The sequence below is a fragment of the Chiloscyllium plagiosum genome, chromosome 12 (genome assembly GCF_004010195.1).
Source record: "Chiloscyllium plagiosum isolate BGI_BamShark_2017 chromosome 12, ASM401019v2, whole genome shotgun sequence".
NCBI classification, from domain to species: domain Eukaryota; kingdom Metazoa; phylum Chordata; class Chondrichthyes; order Orectolobiformes; family Hemiscylliidae; genus Chiloscyllium; species Chiloscyllium plagiosum.
This window is the reverse complement of record NC_057721.1, coordinates 5517380-5530742: the sequence shown is the minus strand read 5'-3', so window position 1 is coordinate 5530742 and position 13363 is coordinate 5517380. Positions and strand designations below refer to the sequence as shown.

Below are 13363 nucleotides of genomic sequence, written 5' to 3'. Positions count from 1 at the left end.
TGCTTGCTGCCTGACCTGCTGCGCTCTTCCAGCAACACATTTTCAGCTCTGATCTCTAGCATCTGCAGTCCTCACTTTTGCCTTGGCTGGTTAGGGGAGAGGGTCGAGAACCAAGGGACAGAGTTTCAAAACAAGGAATGCATCATTTAGGACTGGGATGAAGAGGGATTCTTTCACTTGGAGAGCAATGAATCTTTGGACTTTATCCCAAAAGACTGTTGTATCTCAGTAATCGAGTTTGTTCAAGACTGATGAACAGACTTCTACATATTAAAAACATCAAGGAACATAGGGATAGCATAGGAAATTGGTGTTGAAGTAGAAGATCAGCTCTGACTTAAGTGAATGGTGGTCTGGGTTCAAAGGGCTGAATGGCCTACTCCTGCTCCTCTTATGTTGTTAGCACAAAGCTGTAGCTTCCTTACTTTGGTCACAAACTCTTCCAGGTGTCCCACAAAGAGTTTGGTTTGGTGCTGAATGAACTTTTCACAAGCAGACTTCAAATTACGATCCACTTCCTTCTTCGAGTCTATATAATGTTCCTTGATCTCTGGAGACCCCTGGAGGGAGATGAGGAAAATTAACCATTTTGCAAAGCAGCAATTATTCAAATACTTATCCTTTTTTTTTTAAAACTTAGCAACACTTGTAAAGAATCTGTGTTATATGGTTTGAATTGAGCATTACAACAACCAAACGTGTATTTGCCTCATTTATTTATTACTGTCCACAGTATTGTATACAGGTACCCAGCTAGGAGCTGTGACACACACTTCCCTTGGGGAGGGGGAAATGAGGCTGAATTGGATACATTTTTGAGCTACGAGGCAGTCCACCATCTACAAGGCACAAGTCAGGGGTCGGATGGAATACTCCCCACTTGCCTGGATGGGTGCAGCTCCAACACAAGACACCATGCAAGTACCCTTAGACAGCACCTTCCAAACCCACAACCACTTCATCCAGAAGGTGAAAGGAGCAGATTCGTGGGAACACCACCACCTGCAAATTGCCCTCCAAGCCACCCACCATCCTGGCATGCAAATATACTATCGTTCCTTCAGTGGCACTGGGTTAAAATCCTGCAAGTCCTTCCCCCTTACTGCACTGTACGCCTACTTACAATACGTGGACTGCATTGGTTCAAGATGGCAACTCACCATCACTATCTCAAGGGCAACCCCAGGCCTGGGCAATAAATGCTGCCCAACCAGCGATGCCCACATCCCATGAATGAATTGAAAAGGACAAATGGTCATGGGGCAGGCAGGAAAGTGCAGTCAGAATCACAATCAGTTGATCTTTGTTGAATGGCAGATCAGCTCACAAGGTCTGGGAGGGATTCAGGTATCCAGGTCAATGAAAAGTCAAATCTTATTCCTTATTCATTGTCTCACAAGCTGAAGTCTATTCCAGAAACTATCCACTTTCACCAAAAGCCCCCCAAAACACAGAACATACTATGAGCCATACCTCAAGCAGGAATTCAAGGATGGAATTGTTGCTGCTCAGTCGAAATAACCTGGGGACAGATCTGGGGTTCAGCATTTTAAAAGCTGCCTCTGTAAGAGAAAATATTAAAGCATCACTTCAACTCAGGCACTCATGTGTCAAACAGAACAGTTTAAATGCAATGAATTTGGCCAAGAGGGAAATATGCCTTCTATTTGAACGCCAGAAGCAAATGTAAATTCACACTCTGGCTTGAACATCACGTCCATTAATATATTTATAATGGATGGCTTCCATACTGCCAAAAGGGACCCCTGCCAAAACAAATATATTTTAATCAATCTGTTTGGACATCTTTTGACATACTTCCATGGCAGGCAGGATTTGAACATCTAGAGTGTATCCTTGGTGCAGTGCTCACCTTTTCCCATCCAGTCAGTTTAACATGCAGTAAAGATCGCTGATGCACACCCACCAGTTGTCAAGAGGAGGGTTCTGCGGGGTGTATTTAATCCGGCACTGAAGGGGTTCATCAGCATTGTGACTACCTCCACAGTGGGACATAACAATCAAACAGCAGCAATACTACGCGGTCTGAGTAACCCCTGCATCCCCACAGACTCAGGGCAGGCTGGGGAATGAAAAGAAAATGCATCTGAAAACTTTGATGACAGAAAAAAAAAAGTCCAGAAGGATAGAGCGTTCAACGTAGAGAAAATAAAAAGACGCCAGAACTGAAAAATGAAAAACAAGACAGCACCCCATGTGATGAGGAAAGAGGGGTAACGAGGGTATCTGTTTTCATGTCAAACAATTTGTGTCATTCAATCAGTTGACTTTTTTATTGCAAGATGTGCGATCTTACCTCTCTCATTACACAAAAGAGCCGGATTATCTTCCGACTTTTGGCAAAGACCCATGTGTCTTTCTCCCTTCCCTTTACACAGAGGTCTGCTGTGTATTTCCAGCATTTCCTCCTGCTCTTACAGTCAGTTGGGATTGCAGTTTAAACCACATGTTGCTGTGCAACAGCTAAAACGAGTCTGGTTTGGCTTCTGCAGGTTTATGAAGCTCAAGAATTTAGCAACACCACAGAACTGGAAATAAAACAAGCACCAACGTTTAAACAAAAGATTTATTAAATATGGTGATCTGCAAAGCCACCGCAACCTATGCATGTAGAATTTTCAGCACAGGGTGCTCAGCCTAACTAGGAGACAGTGAGGTCTGCAGATCAGAGTTGAGTGTGTGTTGCTGGAAAAGTACAGCAGGTCAGGCAGCAATTGAGGAGCAGGAAAATCGACGTTTCTGGCCAGATTCCTGATGAAGGGCTCCAGCCCTAAAGGTTGATTTTCCTACTCCTCGGATGCTGCCTGACCTGCTGTGCTTTTCCAGGAACACACACTCAACTCGGCCTAACTAATCTGTGCCAGTACACAGCTCACGTGACCCTTATTACATTATCATAATCTTCTGTGTTTTCAGTCCTTTTACACAGCTACCACTCTCAATGCACCAAGTTCTGGACCTCAACTACTCCTCCTAATTGAAGGCTTGGTATTTTCATCATCTCAATAGAGCTTTCTGCTAAATTCTTCATTGGATTTAGCAGTGACTAGCTTATATTAAAAGGCCTTTAGTTTGAATCCCCCCTCTATAATTGAAAAAAATACTTCAAAATTCCATCTTATCTAGTTACTTAATAAATTAAAATCATGAGGGGCATGGATACAACAAATAGACAAAGTCTTTTCCCTGGGTTGGGGAAGTCCAGAACTAGAGGGCATAGGTTTAGGGTGAGAGGGGAAAGATATAAAAGAGACCTAAGGGACAACTTTTTCATGCAGAGGGTGGTATGTGTATGGAATGAGCTGCCATAGGAAGTGGTGAAGGCTAGTACAGATGCAACACTTAAAAGGCATCTAGATGGGTTTATGAATAGGAAGGGTTTGGAGGGATATGGGTGGGGTGCTGGCACGTGGGACTAGAATGGATTGGGATATTGGGTTGGGATTGGGCCGGCATAGACAAGTTGGACGGAAGTGTCCGTTTCCATGCTGTACAACTCTATGACTCTATGATAAAGGGTTTCAATCGATCAGTTCTCAGTCTTATAGTTGAAAGGAGCCCCATCCTGTTCATTCTTTTCTGATGGCCATAGCCTCTCAGCTCTGGTGCCACCCTTGAACTTTGCTCTGTACCAACCCCACAGTCTCTACATCTCTTTTATAATATGGAAGCTACCATTAAGGGCAGTACTCCAAGGAGGTAAAGTTGTATATGGGGGTGTCGACAAAACAGGAAGTCAGCAATTCCTGAGATCAAACAGCCCTGCTGCAGCTTGCATTAGGATAATATGTTGTCCAGGATCACTGTTGCAGAAATTGCTTTCAATTTTAAAAGGGATATTTTTGCCATTTTGTTCCTGTTTGAAAAATGTGGAACTTTTTTTGGAGGGAGAAAAAGAGAGACGCTTGAATAAACCATGGAAGACAAAGTATGGTATCAGTTTCAAGGTCTATCCAGTATGAGCAAAAACATGCCTTGAGTGTTGAATCAATTGCTAAACTTCACAAAGAAGCACTAAACAGCATGACTTCACTTGTTTGAGTCAGTTCTTTCAGTGTATGTACACAGACTATTAGAATGTAGGTCCAATCCAGTTCTGGAGTCAGAGGCCTATCTGAGACGAGGCAGAGATATCCTGCAGCAGGGACCACCTCATTCTGGAATCAGCCCAGGTTTCAGCATCCACCCCAGGTTTAGATTCAGTGCAAAGCTGAAAGAGTTTTAACCCAACTCTAAACTTTTAGCGAAATGTAACTTCAAAAAATATGTTACCAACTGAAGAACAAAGGAAATAAATCACAAACACGACACATTAAAATGCCTGTGATGCTCCAATGAAGAAACGGAAGGATGACGTAGGCCACTTGGCCCTTTGAGTCATTCAATGTGACTATGGCTGATCATCTGTCTCAGTACCCTGTTCCCGCTTTCTCCCCATACCCTTTGAACTCTTTAGCCGTAAGAACTACAGCTAACTCCCTCAACAGCTTTCAGTGGAATGGAATTCCATAGGCTCACCACACTGAAGAAATTTCTCCTCATCTCAGTCCTAAGTGGCTGTCCTATATCCTTAAACTGTGACCCCTGGTTTTGGACTCCCCACCCATTTGATGCACCCTTTCTTTATTTACCCAGATTCGAATTAGTTTATCCAAACCAGTTGGAACAAAGGTTTTTATAAGAGCTCCCTCCCACATTTTTCCACTCTTTCTTCGTATCTCAGTCCTGCCATCTCAGGAGTCCGATTTGGCCAAGCTCCATAGCCTGAAGTGCAAAACTCAGTAAGAGCAATTCAGCCTGACTGACGTCGGGTACCGGATAGACTTAAGCGACCTACAATTATGACAGCCGCTGTGGATAAACCAGTGTTAGTGAAAGGGAAGCAATAAAGGTCATATCGATACCGAGAACATGAATACATAAAGTCCAGGGTTCACCATTGGCAAGATATGGAGAAACCGTCTAGGACTAAAATGAGCAAGAATTTCACTGCCTCATTGAAAGAGATGAAAGAGAAGATCAAGACGCAAGGAGTCAGCATCAGGTGGGGAATGGAAGCTGTGCATAATAAATATCTATAGTTCTAAAGAAGCTGCTTGAAGTGAGAGGTAAATCACCCGACGTGTGGGCAAGGTTTCAGCTGGAGCTCATGGTATTGGGCAAAGCAGGGAGTGGTTTCAGGCCCTGGCACAGACTTTTGAGGCACCCACAGCAATGACAGATGGTTCCAGGGTTCCAGAGGTGCACAATACAGACAGCATCAGCTGTCACCAAACCACGTCCTTAGGCCTCAGCAACAACACTGCAGTAGACCAGACATTATAGTTCGAGATCAGCAGAAGTTTCCGTAACTCTGGTGAATACCCTGTACGTGGTTCCTTGGTGCAGGGGGGAGGACTCCGAAGTTGAGCTTGGCATTCTGTGGACAGTTGGTGGGTAGGAGAAAGTGAGGATTGCAGATGCTGGAGATCAGGGTCAAGAGTGTGGGGCTGGAAAAGTACAGATCAGGCAGCATCCGGGGAGCAGGAGAATCGTCGCTTCGGGCAAAAGTCCTTCATCAGAGTTTGTGGATAGTTTGATATGGTGGAAAGTGACTTGCATGGTCCAAATGATTTGATGATTCCTTTGGGGAAAGTTTTGACAATTTAGTCCACGTTACGGAAAAGACCAGAATATTTTCAAAGGATTGCAACTTTGTACTGAGATGGTGTAACCATGGACATTCAACAACACATTCACTGTGTTGAAGAAACTTTGGTTGAGAACAAAAATGATATTTATCGAGATTTCTCGCTTATTTACTTGTTTCGCGTTTCAAATGTCGTGGGTTATAGAGCTTTGACTACTCACCAGCAGCAGCTCCCTGCCTAACATGAGCTGGCTGGCTCACCAGTTTTGTCCAGGTGGTGGCAGCACACACAATACGGGGACAAAACCAGGAACCAGCCAGCTAACAATACCACAAGGATGTATTCCCCCTTCACTTATGTCTCAACTAGAAACTACGCAAGTTAAAACAAGGAGCTTATTAATGTTCAAGTGCAATGTAGAAATTAGTTACTTGTTCTGAGAAGGGCAGCACAGGATCAGTGTTATCCGCTACAAAGACCAACATACTGTTAATACAGAGCTGAGAGAAAACACATCATAGACAAACAAGGGTTAATATCCTTGCACGGTCACAGTTAACAGTACAAAGCACTTTTGCAAGACATGTGATTGCAAATTAGACAATTGAGCGACTGCTTTCAAATGTAGCTCCAGCGACCTGAAGTAGGTATATAATTGCTGCTAAACAGTCATCGACGTTGAGGTCAGACAGAGACCCTTCCCCATTCCAAACAACAGTCAGGGATGGGAATGCATTATTGCAAAATCCCCATCCTTCCATCTGCTAACCCGCCTTTGCCCAGACTGACTGAGATCCTCCCCCTGACAGCAATACCGTGGCTTAGGTCAGTTCTTCTCACACTGGGACGCTGCACTGCCATTAGCCATTCTTGTACATCCTCACTATAGCTCTGACTCAAGGAGGTAAAATAAGCTCCTGCTTTGAATTTATTTGATGCTTTGCGAGATGTTGTTGACAATAAATGGAGTGTGCCACCAGAGGACAAGGGCAGCAATAAATGAGTGAACCAAGCAAGCAGACTCGCAGCGTGCAAGAAATACAAGCATTGTACTGTAGCATTAATATTCAGCTTGGAAACAAATGGCTTTGTCACCCCCTAATGGCACATCCCCATCACAGCAATCTTCGAAATGATGGGCATTCTCTCTCTAAATAACTCCGGCAGCAGGCAGTCACCATGTCTGTCGATAAATATTTTGGAGTTGGGGGGCAATACTGACATTAACTTCTCTTCACCTCAAAGCTAATCTTTAAATTCAACATAAGACGACGCTATCTGTCCATTTAACTTAAAGAGTTATCACATTCAGAAGGAAGTCAGTCGACTCAATCAGGGCTGCTTTAAATATAGAGTGGCAGAAGTAGTTAGTAAAAGGTATACGGCAGGACCTAAGGCATGCAGGTCATTGCAAGTGAACATAGAATAAACCTGAAGATGTGCTGAACAGCTAAAGATGGGTAGGATTGAACCACCCAACTCTACCCAGCTAGCACAAAGCAATACCTCTAGTCTTTTTAAGGTCCAGGGAAATCTCCTTAATGGCAAAGTCAGTGTGGAAAGGAGCAATCTGTTCCCGAAGGATCAAGAGATGCTTGATAAGGAAGAGCTGTCCATCTGTCGGAGTCTGAAACAGAAACGCAGAGAAGGGATTAAGGCTTTTCGACACAATACACGAGAGAAACAGGTTAACCCATGCGCGCATTTTCTGCGGCTTGTGTAACACAAAAGCAAATCCTACAGCTGGGAGGAAAATTCCACTGGATCTTATTGAAATCATTTTCCTATTACCTGACACCAGACCTTAACGTTGGGAGGAATCAGAAAAATAATTTAAAAACACAAAATAACATCAGTTAAAAATCGACACTTTCCAAGCTGAATAATGAACTAATTTGTTTATTTTTCCCCGTCTTTAACAATGGTGAGTATCAAACAGAGTGGAAACAAATATGGTCCAAAGGAACATTCAATCTGCTTCAGTATGGACTGCTCTCAGTGCATTCACAAATTCAAATACAAAGTTCCTTCTCTCTGTTTGGTTCTGTGCTGCTTCTGTGAACATAAGATTTTATTTTTAATTAATATATTTCACCCTGGCTTTGTAAAATGGTTTAAAGCCAAACTACACTCCCAGGGTCAGACTGAGGGAATGCTACACTATCAGAAGGTGTCATCTTCCCTAGTCAATATCAATCCTTTAACTAAACATCATCAATATGGCTGTTTGTAGATTACTGTGTCTAAATAGACTGCATGTTTCCTATTTTACAACAGTGACTACACTGAAAAGCACTTATGGAATACATTTAGACATCCTGAGATCAAAGGTACTATATAAACACACAAGTTTTTAAAAATAACTTTACACAATTTATTAATACAAGCAATTTTAATACAAAAATTTTATTAATACGAGAAAACTGACAATCTTGACCCCATGGCTAAAACAAACATCAAATTATGCCTTCACTTTCCAACTCACTGTCCCAATGTATTATTTCAGAGTTTGCTAATGTCAGCTGGGATGGCAAAGGTCAGGCATTTATTGGCTTCAATGTCCCTGAGTGAGGGAGGGATAAATCTGCTAACTCCTGATCATTATGTACCCAGACAGTAAGCAGCATATACTCAGGCACCTCGTAACACATGAATGGAGTGGGCTCTTCAGGAGAGAGCAGGTGAGCGAGAAATTTAATGGGGAGGGAATGGAGGGAGGGGGGAAAAGAGGAATAGAAAAAAAACGAACCTGATGCAAATAAATTTGGAAAATTTCACTGACCTTGTTTTTAATGATCGAATCAGCAGCTCCAAGTAAGGAGTGGATGCAAGCAGACAAAGCTTCCTGTGATAGACCCTGAAACACTGCCCGCTGGGGGCAAGCACAGCCCAGTTACAACACACACACAATATTCATCATCAATATCAACATATATTGTAAAGATCCATTAAGGAAAGTAGCTTCTCAGAAATCACAATGAGCTGGATTCCGCACCTTTTTAAAAAGTTGTCTTCCAGAAATAGGTCTGACAACCACCTCATCTTTAATTATTCATTCAATGCAGCACCAGGAGAGTTTCTTTTGGGGTGATCAACTTTACAAGTAAAAGGTCAAGGTACAATGTTACTTTGGAATTTGAACCTCAATGCCTCTTAAAACTGGGTGCTGTGTTGTAATGCTTCAGTGCTCAGGTTTAGCTTTCTAAATACATCTCCGACCCAAGCCAGACATGATGTGTAGCTGAGCCCATCTCAGTGATGGTTACAACCCCACAACCCAATAGCAGTACAATGTGCTGCAGAGGCACAGGAAATGCCTCACTCCTCTCTCGCTTTTTAGTTTTGATCCTCAGGTACAGATTGCATGCATCAAATAGAATTTCGAGTTGGAGGATGAATCTTTCATTCCCTCCCCAAACAAACGACCTGCTGTTCTGCAACACAAGAGGTGCTCAGGTTACTGGGATTATCATGTCCTGTGGAAAAACACAAAACAGCAACTTTTCAATTATAGGCAAGTGCTGTGGGGCTCTGCAGAGCAATATTCCGAGGATTGGGAATATTCCTGCTTAAAGCTGGGGGCCATACACCTAAAGCAAAAAGCAGCAGCTTGTTGTCTGTACAAGTTGCAATACAGAGACTGTATAATGGGAGATTAACTTCTCTGCTTCAGCTGTCTTGGCCCTATGTTCTGGAATTTCCTCCATGAATTCCTGTGTCCCTCCACCATTTCGTTCATCCTTTAAGATCCAGACCTGATCTGGTCCACATGTGACTCCAGATCTACAGCAAAGCGGTCAACTTTGAAATAGCCTCGTCGCACATAACCACTATCAAGTCTGATAAAAGAAATGAAACTAGATGCACCATCCTGCATTGACCGAGGCATCAAAATTACAGCATTCACAGCCCTCTGGATCCTGCACAATCCTCTTGTTAACATGGATGCTGGTGCCAGAACTGAGACAGCAGTCTCAGAATAGTCAAGCCAGTCTGATATAGTCATGCTCGTGGAATCATGCCTGATAGAAAAAGTCCCAGACACCACCATCATCTCTGGGTACGTCCTGACAATCAGCAGGACAGACCCAGCAGAGTTCACGGTACAGCAGTGAATGGGAGGGAGTTGAGGGATTCCACAATGTTGACTCTGCTGCTGATTACCATGTCCTGAGCTGCTCCCCCTGCTGATGAATCAATGCTACCCCATGTTAAACACCACTTGAGAGATGTACGGAGTGGACAGGAACACCACTATTGACTGAGCTGGCCGGGTCTTCAAAAGACATTGCTGATCGACTAGCCCGTTGGCAGGTGAAGGAACCGACAAGGGAAATGCACTTGGCAACCTCTTCAATTTATCTGCACTAGATGCATCTATCCATGACAATATCAGTAAGAGTGACCACTGCACACATGTTGCATTGGGAGCTGGTAAGCAGAACACAGGTGCTCCACATTAAATGTTTCAAGGACTCCCTAAATAAGTCACCCTCTCTGTGTGCCACTGTCAGTGGAAAGTGCAGGCTATTGATCATGCTGTATGAAGATGCTAAGTCAGGATTGCTGCAAAGACCTTTAACACTGTGTGGAAGAGCCAGCAGAGCAAAGAAAAAAGTAGAAGGATGACCCCAGTTGTTCCCAGCACTGATTACACCTTCACTTGTACCTGCTGTGGGACAATCGCCAGTCATGGTAGGCCTGACTAGCCATCAGTGAGCTTGCGACCAATCAGTACAACCTTTCTAAATTCTTTGTCAATGAAAAGCTGCCAAGAGTCACTAAAGCAGGTCAGAGGCTGGGAATTCTCTGGCGAGTAAGTCACTTCCTGACTCCCCAAAGCCAGCCCACCAACTGAAAGGCAGTCAGGAACATTTGGAAATATATTACAGTTCTTTCAGTATTAGGGTAAAATCCTGCAACATACACTAACAACACAGTGGGTGATCTACAGCCTAAGGACTGCAGCAGTTCAAGGATTTGAGGATGAGTACCAAATTGTGATGTAGCCAGCATATACCCAGATCTATGTATGACTAAAATTAGATGCTCCTTCAAACCAATCTTATGTTTATGTGACTTGGTCACAAGCTTAGTTTGCTAATGTTCCTTGGATTATTTAACTGCGTTAAAGGTTCTATAGGCAATTTGCTGTGAAGATGGTGATAAGACTCGAATGAATGCAAGAGGCAATGTGCTGCTTTTAAGTGGAGATTCCAGACACACTTAAAAAAAGCGACACTTTACTCCAGGATTAATTCAGGTTGGCAAGTAGAAATGGTGAATTTGCAGGTCCTAAATGTTGGACTTTTGGCAGGTATCTTTAAGGAATTGTAGGGAATAAATTCTAGTTACACATTATATAGAATTGGCAGAAACAGGCCGTTCAGCCCAACTGGTTGATACTGGTGCATCTGCATGAGCTTCCCCTCTCGATCTTTCACCTCACCTCCGAGAACAACTGCCTGCATTATATATCCACATGGTACAGAAGAGTGTTTTAGCTCATCAAGGAAGAAACAGGAGTCCTCATTATATACACCTTCATATAGCCAAAAAAAACAAAGGGATCTCCACTCCCAGTATATTTTCTTATTCAAAGTATCAAGGTGACTGAAACCAGCAAACAAGAGAGGTGGAAAGGACTATAGTACAGGGAAAGGTGGTGGAAACAACATGACGTGAACAGCTTAATCAGATGTCCAGCATTGATACGATGGGCCAAATGGCCTTCTCCTTTGCTGTAATCATGTCACGAGGGAGAAGACTTTGTTCGGGCAACAGCAGCAATAAACTCAGCCTTCATTCTGAAACTTACATCGATACATCTGTAAAGCTTTGAGAGACAGACCAGTGTTCTGCGCACTGTCGGGTACCACATGCCATGCAAATCTGCAGGGGAAATCGTTGATTGTGGCCGAGGATTCAGAACTTCTGAGTTACCTGTGCAAAATTAAACAATTTTAATAAACTTTACCGCACATCATGATACAACATTGTATGGAATGAGCCACTAGAGGAAGTGATGAAGGCTGGTACAGTTACAACATTTAAAAGGCATCTGGATGGGTTCCTGATAAAGGGCTTATGTCTGAAACGTTGATTCTCCTGCCCCTCGGATGCTGCCTGACCTGCTGTGCTTTTCCAGCACCACACTCTTAACTCTAAACTCCAGCATCTGCAGTCCTCACTTTCTCCCATCTGGATGGGTGTGTGAATAGGAAGGGTTGAAGGGGATATGGGCCAATTGGTGGCCATTGGGACTAGATTAGGTTAGGTTAGGATAGCTGGTCGGCATGGATGAGCTGTACCGAAGGGTCTGTTTCCGTTCTGTACATCTCTATGACTCTATAACTGACCAGAATTTAACACTAAGGAGGCAATCGTGACCCTACGCAACCAGCAGACACTAGGGATGGTCAGTTAAAACGCTACCAGTTACTGACATTCCACCTGTCACTTCTCGAACCAAAAGGAACCTGTCTGAGATCAACAGGGACTTCCCTGAATTATGCACACGTGACTCAGTAGGGTGAGACTGCAGACTGGAGTTAGGGGGTTGGAGGGTTGGGATGGGGGTCGCCAATGCTGCTGCTGTGACTTTCTTGTCAAAGCAAATCTGGAAGAACAACAGCCTCAGAACAGGTGAAGAATACAAAGTGTATTTTCTCCCGCCTTTGTGCAGACAGTTCATCGGGGATTCAGTAAGCTGAATGCTGCAATGAGGGACGTGACTTATGAAGAGTGGCTAAATAAGTTTGCGTAGTTTGTTTGAGTTAGGAAGAATGGATGATCTTTGTTAGAATGCACAAAATTCTGAGAGGATTTGACGTGGCAAACGTTGAGAAGATATTTCAACTAGTAAGGGAATATTGAACTAGGGGACATTGTTACTGAATAAGACATTTACTTAAGACCAAGATACAATGGGATTTCTACTCTCAAATTTCTGGAATTCTCTACCACAAAGCGTATAGAAATTCGATCACGAAGTATTTAATAACATTTTGAAGTATCAAGGAGTTGGAAAGCTACGAGGAGCTGTCATGAAAGGCTTAAGGCAGATTGGCCTTGATCTTTTAGAGTGGTGGGTCAGGTTTGAGGGGCTGAATGGCCTGCTCCGGCTCCTATTGCTTACATTCTTAAAGAAGTCAACATACTTCCAGGCACTGTAGTGAACTCTTTAGTCTTCCCTGGTCCAGACTCCTCTGCCACCCCAAACGCAAACGTACACAAGATACTGCAGGAAGCCATTCCCACTATTCAGCTTGTGATGGTAATTGGCTTAACGGCTTGATTTACCACTGTTGCGCACTGATATCTTTTCCACACCATTTGGGAGGTGAACCAATCACTTCTTCATGAGACTTTAAATAGCTCAGACCTGGTTTCTGTGGCAGGGGAAGAGTACCAAGCTCACTTTGCCATCCACTCTCCCAAAATCCACCCTCAGTTAAAATCATCCCTGATAATACATGAATAAATAGATCTGAGCACTAGAACACACCAGTAAGCAGAAATTAAAGAGCTTCGATTTATACTCTTTAATGGCCTTAGGACTTCTCAAAATGTTTTGAAGCCAATTAAGTACTTTTGAAGTGTAAGCCGTCTAATAATTGGGAAATGTAGCCAGTTTTCACACAGCCAATATTCACAAATAGTACGAAAGTGACTAAACCATCACTTTAGCACATCTTTGATAAAGAATCAAC

The 13363-nt window shown here is 43.3% G+C and overlaps 1 protein-coding gene across 1 annotated transcript in view; it reads right to left on the bottom strand.

Annotated features, from left to right (window-relative positions):
- Positions 1-13363, bottom strand: part of cog3 (component of oligomeric golgi complex 3) — a 65471-nt gene that overhangs the window by 9826 nt on the left and 42282 nt on the right. The window contains exons 15-19 of the mRNA XM_043700324.1: positions 11470-11594; positions 8434-8523; positions 7158-7278; positions 1474-1562; positions 426-560 (exon numbers count right to left, since the gene is read on the bottom strand). Of these exons, the coding sequence (XP_043556259.1) occupies positions 426-560; positions 1474-1562; positions 7158-7278; positions 8434-8523; positions 11470-11594 (560 nt within the window). The remainder of the gene's footprint in view (positions 1-425; positions 561-1473; positions 1563-7157; positions 7279-8433; positions 8524-11469; positions 11595-13363) is intronic.